At 60.5% G+C, this 8,787-nt stretch overlaps 1 protein-coding gene across 1 annotated transcript; it reads left to right on the forward strand.

Annotated features, from left to right (window-relative positions):
* Positions 1-1,837: 1,837 nt before the first annotated feature.
* Hrh3 (histamine receptor H3) lies at positions 1,838-6,591 on the forward strand. The gene is made up of 4 exons (XM_051184937.1): positions 1,838-2,417; positions 3,445-3,611; positions 4,880-5,796; positions 6,408-6,591. The coding sequence occupies exons 1-4, from the start codon at positions 2,168-2,170 to the stop codon at positions 6,436-6,438; spliced, it is 1,365 nt and encodes a 454-aa protein (XP_051040894.1). The 5' UTR covers positions 1,838-2,167; the 3' UTR covers positions 6,439-6,591.
* Positions 6,592-8,787: the final 2,196 nt, after the last annotated feature.

Consider the following 8,787-nt stretch of genomic DNA (forward strand, 5'->3'; position numbering starts at 1 on the left):
AATGACCAGTACCAGGGCAGTTCAGAGTAGAACTGGGATTGCCTAAGTCTTTACAAGGATTTTGCAAAGTTTTATCGGCTGTCTCCCTCAATCCTGTGTCAAGATGGGATCATGGAGGCTCCGGCCAGTAAATGATATCTGGCGGTACCTCTAAACTCCCTCCAACCCCATCTCCTGAGGACTCTTAGAATTCTAAACAGCATGTCCACTTCATCAGAGGTAGCTGGGAAGGCAGACCTTTGGGGAGGTGCTGGGTAGGGCTGCAACAGTGAGCCCTGCCCAGCACTCGAGGCCATGGGAAGGCTTGAAAGGCATGCTTGATGGTGCCCATTGGGTCAGGTGGGTCTTGCTGCCCAGTTCCAGGTCATGTTCTATTTTGACCACTAGTTAGGCGCCTGAACCCAGCCCAGCTTCCGGAGAAATCAGCATGGTGCTGCAGAGGGGAAGCTTGGAGGCAGTAAGAGCAGATCAGGGAGGGATTTCTGGAAAGGGAGTGTTGGAGCCCACCCCTCCCCCCGCAGAAGCTTTCTGGGTGCCTGAGACTGTGGGACTGGGGCAGGGACTCTTCTTTGCCAGAAGCCCTGGGACTGGAGCAGAAGAATGCCCGTCCCCCCCCTGCCCAAAGTTTTCAGAGAACCGTTTGGGTTGGGGGGAGGGGCGGGCCCCCACACGACCAGCTGCTTGGAGCAGTGCCTGGGGTCCCCCTCCCCCACACTCACGCAGACTGCATTTCTGTCCGCTTTGAGGCATCCACCGATGTGTGCCGCTGGTGACAGAGGACAGTGGCTGCTTCCCTCTCCCTCGGGCACTGTTCCCTGTCGGCTGTCTGATGTCTGACTATTCGTGGGTCCCAGCCCGATGCTGGGTAGCTGTTTCCCTGACTATAGATGTCTGTGTGTCAGAGCGTGGGTGTGTCTATCTGTCTGCAGGGAGCCTCTCCTGCTGACTCCGTCCTTGACCTCCAGTATCTGTGTCAGATGAGGGGGGCCAGCTCTCCTCCCCCCTCCCATGGGCACTAACGCAGCTGCCACCACTCTGGCTGCACTCAGAACTCAGTGACCTCACTTGTCCACTGCAACAATGACCACCCTACTGAGCTATCTCAGGGGCATTGGTGGCCCGAATCACGCTGCTTTGTGGGTCGCCCCTCCACCCAGAGCTGCTGAGTCCTGCCTGGGTGAACGTGCTCAGCTCTGGGTTGGGTCCGCTCAGGCTCGTTTTTTCCCTTATGTAACTCCACATCTGTGTGAGCCTTACAGGTCACCCTGGACCCTGTTCTGAGCTCTGTCTAACCCCGTGGACACTGAGACCCACGTTCTGTGCATATAAGGCTGGAGAGAACCCCTGTCCCTGGCGACTCTTTCAGAGACCCCTCCCCAATCCTTCTTTGAACATATCTTACCCTAGAAACCTACTTGCCCAAAGCAATATGCGAGAGGGACCCTGGGGAGCAAGTTCCCCAGAGGTGGGGTACAGCCATTTCCCCACCCCACCCGGGTTCTGTCCCAGAATCTCAGGAGCTCAGGGGCTACGGACAAGGGTTTGGCAGGGATCATCAGGGCCGAGGGCACGAGGGCGGACGGATCGCCAAGGGACCAGCTTCTAAGTGCGACCTCAGAAATGGCCCCCAACCCTGTAGTTGGTTAGTGTCCGGGTCGGGCTCTCCGCCAGCCAGCCGCCGTGCGCACCCAGGCAGGGGCTCTAGTCGGCCGGCGGGCACGCGGCGCTGTCCGTGGTGCTGCCCGCGGCGGGCGGGGCGGAGGCGGGACGGAGGCGGGGCGAGGGCGCCAGCCAATAGCGGGGGCTCAGCGCGGGGCGCGGGGGGCGGCGGGCCGGGCGCGGGGCGCACTCGGCTGCGCGCTGAGCTCGGGGTGCACCGACGCGCCGCGGGCGGCTGGAGCTCTGCTTTGCTCTTGCTGCAGCAGCCGCGCCGCCCGCCCCACTCCGCTCAGATTCCGACCCCAGCCCCCTCTGCACCGCCCTCCCGGACTCCAGCCCAGGCTCTCGCCTCCCGCCCCGCGGAACATGCTGCGGGCGCCCCCCGGAAAACCGGGCTGGGTGAAGATCTGGCAAAGACTAGCCTCCCGAGCGGGGGCCCCACCCTGCCGCCCTTCTCTTGGCCCGCACCCTGCCCGGTGTCCCTGAGCCGTGTGAGCCTGCTGGGGCCATGGAGCGCGCGCCGCCCGACGGGCTGCTGAACGCGTCGGGCGCTCTGGCCGGCGAGGCGGCGGCCGCAGGCGGGGCGCGCGGCTTCTCGGCTGCCTGGACCGCTGTCCTGGCTGCGCTCATGGCGCTGCTCATCGTGGCCACAGTGCTGGGCAACGCGCTTGTCATGCTAGCCTTCGTGGCGGATTCGAGCCTCCGCACCCAGAACAACTTCTTTCTGCTCAACCTCGCCATCTCCGACTTCCTCGTGGGTAAAGCCCCCAGACCCCGTCCGCAGCCAGAGTCCAGGGGCGCGGAGCCCGGGCTGGGCAATGGGACTTGGCGCTCCGACCTGGGGTGGCTTCTCAGCGTCCGGGCCTGGGGAGGGGACCTCTAAAAAAAAAAAAAAAAACAAAACCTTAGGATGGTGGGCACGGGCGAAGTTCCTCGCCTCTCGGGCCGCAGGACGGGGGCTGGGTAGGTAGGGATGTCTCCGGGGAGACTGCTCCAGTCGGCGGGAGCTCAACAAGGCGCAAGGCGCAGCAACCGCGGGTACAGCGCTGGTTCCTGCGCCGAACCAAACAAAGGCAGCGGCGCCGGACTCAGGATGCTGTGAGGACGCTGGGGGGAGGGGACATGGAAAGGGGATTTGGGGAGCTGCGCTGGGGAAGGGGACCGTGAGGAAGGCGGGGGTGAAACGAGGGAAACGCTCCGAGGAGCTCGTTCTCACGTGTCCAAGCTCTGCTCCCGACTGGGGGAGGGGGGGCGGGGCAAGCGGTGGGGGCCGGAGCGCCAGACACCTGTTGGGGCTGCGAGCTGCAGCGTCTCCCAGACGCTGGAAGCCGGTTTGGGAGGCGAGAGCGGCTGGCGCGGCTGCAGCCAAGAACCTTTTAAGCCAAGAAAAAAGCTTTCTCGGTTTTTAAGCTGAGAAGGCAGGCTGTCCAACAGCCAAGGTAGGGATGGATGATTGGCTCCAGGACCAGACAGCCAGGGAGGACATATAACCCCCTTTCCTCCCTTGGCGGCTGGCAGGGTTGGCAGAAGCCCAGGTTCTGGGTCCAGAGAGCCCTATGTGGAGGGAGGTCCTTCCTCCTGCCTCCAGGTGCAGAAGACATCGGTGGTCTGGAGGTTTTGTGGAGCCTGGAGGCTGGCAGCTGCTCATTTGTTGGGGGACGGGGCAAATAGGATTGCTAGTCCTTGAAAGGTGGCTACCCTATGAGGGCCAAGCTCTACCCTCTCTCCATGTGGTCGGTCAGTCTGACCCCAAATCCTGAGCCGCCGACCGCTGCTCTCCCTTAGGTGCCTTCTGCATCCCGCTGTATGTGCCCTACGTGCTGACTGGGCGGTGGACCTTTGGCCGGGGCCTCTGCAAGCTGTGGCTGGTGGTAGACTACCTGCTATGTGCCTCCTCCGTCTTCAACATCGTACTGATCAGCTATGACCGATTCCTGTCAGTCACTCGAGCTGTGAGTTCTGGGATGTGGGCATTAGAGTTCATTCCATGTGTTGGGGGCACTGGACACCGAATGGCTGCTACCGAGCTGTAGGCGGATGCCTGGTGGACTTGCTCCCTCTTGACATGTGAGCCACTTTTCAGTGACCATTAGCTGCCGGTAGTGCTAGCGTGGGACAGGAGGTCAGCTTGGATCTCCGTACTCTTGCAGGAAAGGATGTCTGCGAACAGCCTCTGTCCTGGGCAGGTCCAGAATCCCTGGAGGGATTCTGAGGAAGGGCCTTCACCCTTCCCACTTTTGTATACATGAAGATGTGCACACAGCCCCAGGAAAGTCGGCCACAGTTCCTAGCTGCACAAGCCCCATGGGTGTGGAGGGGGGCTGCTGCTGCTGCTGCTTCACCTTCTGTCCTTAATGGCTCACTCACCTCAGGCTTTATCAGGGACCGGCTTGCGAAGAGCGCCAGCATGAAGCCCTCCTGACCCTCCCTAGGTCCCTACTTCCACCCCTTGAACCACCCAGGGAGTGGTGCAATCACAGGGCTATTGTGATGGCTGCCCAGTATAGAGCTGGCATGTGGCAAGTGTGCCCTGGACCTCTGGTTGTTGGTCTCGTGGTTCCCAAGGTGGCTATTAAGGACACTTATTTTGGCTGTCCCGCCGAGGCTCCATAGCAGCATTCCTGCTCGCTTCCGTCCCCTTATTTACTGGTTGCGCTTGGAGGTTACACATGATGTTTCTTGGGAAAGACTAGATGGTCCCACCTCCCTACCTTTTCTGGGCATTCTCCTTCAAGAAAGGGTACTTAATTCGTGTGTGTGTGTGTGTGTGTGTGTGTGTGTGTGTGTGTGTGTGTTGGGGAGGGGAGGGGAAGTACTAGAGCAGCCACAGGAGCAAGTCTTCTCCCGGTCAGCACAGCTAGGTGCTGAAGATGGCCCTGGCCCTTGCAAGAAACAAGGATCAGAAACAGTTGTGTGTGGCCCCTGGTGCTGTGAATTCTAACCTGGGTGCTAGTGATGCAGCAGCCAAAGCAGGGCCCCATGGAGCTTGTAGTTGGTAGGGGCTGGTAAAGAGGCAAGGTTCTGGTTAGCTGTGGGAGGCTCCGGGGCTTTGTGGGAGAGTTGGCAGGGCATCAGCCAGCAGGGGACACAGGCAAGGGACGGTTTGTGGAGAGGAGGAACATGGCACCTTGCCATGGCAGAAATGGAGACCCAGGGGCTGCTCTGAGCTTCTAGTCCAATGTTTCTGACCTCATGCATGGTCTGTACAACCCCCCTGCAGGTCTCCTACCGGGCCCAGCAGGGGGACACACGACGGGCAGTGCAGAAGATGGTACTAGTGTGGGTGCTGGCCTTCCTGCTGTATGGGCCTGCCATCCTGAGTTGGGAGTACCTGTCTGGTGGCAGCTCCATTCCCGAGGGCCACTGCTACGCGGAGTTCTTCTACAACTGGTACTTTCTTATCACGGCCTCCACTCTCGAGTTCTTCACACCCTTCCTCAGCGTCACCTTCTTCAACCTCAGCATCTACCTGAACATCCAGAGGCGCACCCGCCTCCGGCTCGATGGGGCCCGGGAGGCTGGTCCGGAACCCCCACCTGATGCCCAACCCTCACCGCCTCCAGCTCCCCCCAGCTGCTGGGGCTGCTGGCCACGAGGGCATGGGGAGGCCATGCCACTACACAGGTATGGGGTGGGCGAGGCAGGACCTGGTGTTGAGGCTGGGGAGGTGGCTCTCGCGGGTGGCGGTGGCGGGGGTGCTGCTGCCTCACCCACCTCCAGCTCCGGCAGCTCCTCGAGGGGCACTGAGAGGCCCCGCTCACTCAAAAGGGGCTCCAAGCCATCGGCGTCTTCCGCATCCCTGGAGAAGCGCATGAAGATGGTGTCCCAGAGCATCACTCAGCGCTTCCGGCTGTCGCGGGACAAGAAGGTGGCCAAGTCGCTCGCCATCATAGTGAGCATCTTTGGGCTCTGCTGGGCCCCGTATACACTTCTAATGATCATCCGAGCTGCTTGCCACGGCCACTGCATCCCTGACTATTGGTATGAGACATCCTTCTGGCTTCTGTGGGCCAACTCAGCTGTCAACCCTGTCCTCTACCCGCTGTGCCACTACAGCTTCCGCAGAGCCTTCACCAAGCTCCTCTGCCCCCAGAAGCTCAAGGTCCAGCCCCATGGCTCCCTGGAGCAGTGCTGGAAGTGAGCCGCTTCCCTGCCCGCCTGTGGCTGTGCCCTTGTATTTGTTACCTGGGCAGCCCTGGTGTGGGCCCTGTGCACTCTAAAATGCCACGATAGCCTCTTAGATCATCACCCCCCGCAGTGGGGCAGCCCGGTAGGCTGGCCAGGGGCCCTCACTGGTGTGACTGGAGCGTGCTTGGCTGGCTCTGCCACCACATCCTCCTTCACCCCAGAAGAGTCAGACAATCTAGGAGTCCCAGGCATGTGCTCCGCCTCCACAGGTGGCGTGGAGCCAGTGGTGTGTCCCCCTTTTGCACTTGGTGGTTGGTGTCCTCTCTAATGCAAACCTTGGCGTGTGCTCCGGGCTCCTGTCCCAGCCGTGTGCCCTGCATGTGCACACGCGCGCGCGCACACACACACACACACACACACACACACACTGCAACACCTTGCCTCTCCCAGACAATCTGGGGGGGAGGAGTGGGTGATGCCCCTTGCTGCCTCTGTCTCTCGCTTAAGCCCAGAGCCCAGTCCCTTTATCCCTCTCCCTGCAACTCTTGGCCCCACAAAGTGTCAAGTGCCACAGGAACCTTGAAGCCTTTCTCTGCCTTTCCCGTTCTGGATGTTTTCAGGAAGATGGAAGAGAAGGAAACGCGTCTGTGAACTTGATGTTCCTTGGATGTTTAATCAAGAGAGACAAAATTGCCGAGGAGCTTGGGGCTGGATTGGCAGGTGTGGGCTCCCACGCCCTCCTCCCTCAGTGCTGCAGCTTCCGGCTGAGCCGCGCCAGCTGCTTCTGCCCGCCCCACCCCCAGGCTTGGGACCGATGGCCCTACTGGCGGTGATGCCTGCTCAGCTGGCCAAAGCCTGCCCTGCCCGTCCCATCTGTGCAGTCAGAATTTGGGGGTGGGTGCATGGGTTGTTGGGTAAAGGCGCTCTTGACTTGACTGTGTGCCCTGAGGGCCCGGCGGCTTACAGGGGAATCAGCAGGAGAGCAGGCTGGGGATGCCTGGGCGGATCGTGTCGTCCTGTCCTGTGTACCCACCTCAGCCCTCTGCATGTTCTCCTGTCTGTCTTTGTGCCCTGGTGTGCGGCCTCTGCCAATGTGAAGACACAATAAAGTGTATTTTTTTATTGGTGCTGACTTTTGAGGACTTTGTGGGAGTAGCTATTGTTCAGGGTTCCACTCGGAGGCCCCGTGGAGACAACAACGTGAGTGACCTTGGTATTCTAACTGGGGAACTGGGTGGGAGAAATCCAGGCTGCTGCCCCAGGGTTTGGTTCCCCCAAAGGACTATGCCCAGCAGTGTCCCATCACAAAACCTCCCAAGGACCTGGAGGGGCAGAGACCCAGCTGGTGCCCCTTTTCAGAGGGTGGCACGGTGCTAGAATGGCTCCCGTATGCCTTCAGAATCAGGTCTGTTGCACCAGTGCAGCCAGTCTGTTCCAAGACAGTCACTCAGCATTCTTGCCAGAAATCACTCCTTGTCGCCGCCTTGACCTTACATGTGGGTGGCCGGGCTGTGTGCTGGCAAGACACAGACCCCAGGGAGAGCCTTGACCGTGCCTCATGCTTCAAGAGAAGCTGGAGAAAGTGGTAGCAAAAGGGCTGGGGGGTGGGGTGGCGGAGAGGGCTTCTGGGGTTGCGAGGACTGAGAGATGCAGACATACCATCCCAGGTGAAAACCTGGCAGTGGGCTATGGTTGAAGGTCGGGGACAGTAGGCAGAAGACAGGTTGGAAGGTGGACAGCCTCATGGCTAGCATCACCACTGTAACGGGACTTCACTCTTCCTCCCCTGAGCAGGGAGGGCACTTGCCACCTCAGCCTCACCGCTGGGCACCACGTGCTGCACCGGGGAGCATCCCGCAGCCCGCGAAGCCCTTCTCCCTCCAGATGTGCTCTCTCTCCCTGCAGCTGCGCCTTCCCCAACTACTGACAAGTCAGTCCCAAAGCGCAGACTTCCCCTCCCTGCCTGTCTTCCTCTCTCTGGATTAGAGAGAGATCCTCGGGCTCAAGCCGGACCTTCTTCCTCAGTCAAATCGCCCAGGCCCCTCCTTAGTCACTAGAGTGTGGAGTCCTTGTCCCCTGTGCCGCACTGGCCCGGGCTGGGCCCTGTCCTGAGCAGTTGGGGGTGGAGAGAGTGGGTGCCACCCTCTCTGCTCACCACCCCCACCCTCTTGTCCCTGAGAGCTGAGAGGTTCTGCGCCTCCCTCAGCAGGCTGACACTAGCTCCCTCGCCCTTCACCGGGCCTGGCCTCCCCAGCGGGCGGGCATCTGTCCCCAAAGCCCAGAGTGATCTGGGGAAGGACAAAGGACTGCTCTCTCCAGCGACGATGGGCACTTCCAGCATAGCCAGCGCCCAAGCTGCCCCTCCACCCGGCCCTACTAAATGGCTACAAATTGGAGGATAAAAGCACAGGCTTTCAAGCAATTTTGCCTTCAATCTCTGGAAACTGCCGCTCCCGGAGTCGCTGTGTGAGGACGGAGGAGGAGAGAAGAAAGACTGGGAGTCTATTGGGCCCGTGTCTGCAGCAAACAAACAGGCGGAGGGGGCCTTCTGCAGTCCCAGCCTGGAGGACACAGAGCTGTGCTGGGGCCCAGCAGTGCAGCTGTTGTTGCCTGAGCACCTACTGTGCAGTTGCCAGCAGAGCAGCACAGGTGTGGGCCCTGAGCCAGAGGTGACAGGTAGAGGACCCTGGGGTAAGCAGTACAAACAAGATCATAGTTGCCCTAGGTCTGGGAGGAAGACCAGCTACCCGACAGGGGACAGACATCTAGTTGGATTATAAGTCAGGGCCAAGGCCAGGCTGAGGGCCACCTGGAGGAGTGGGGCTCAGAGCCAGCAGGGTCCCTCTGGGTACTGACAGTCAGTGCCAGACATCTCTTCATCCTTCACACTGGCTCTGAAGACGCCCTGTGAGGAAAGGTCCTGACACATACAAGCTGGGCACCTTCCCAGATTAAATGAGGAGCCTAAGCTACTGGGGGCCCCATCAAGTAAACTCAGTT

This window comes from Phodopus roborovskii, unplaced genomic scaffold (assembly GCF_943737965.1).
Source record: "Phodopus roborovskii unplaced genomic scaffold, PHOROB, whole genome shotgun sequence".
Taxonomy (NCBI): domain Eukaryota; kingdom Metazoa; phylum Chordata; class Mammalia; order Rodentia; family Cricetidae; genus Phodopus; species Phodopus roborovskii.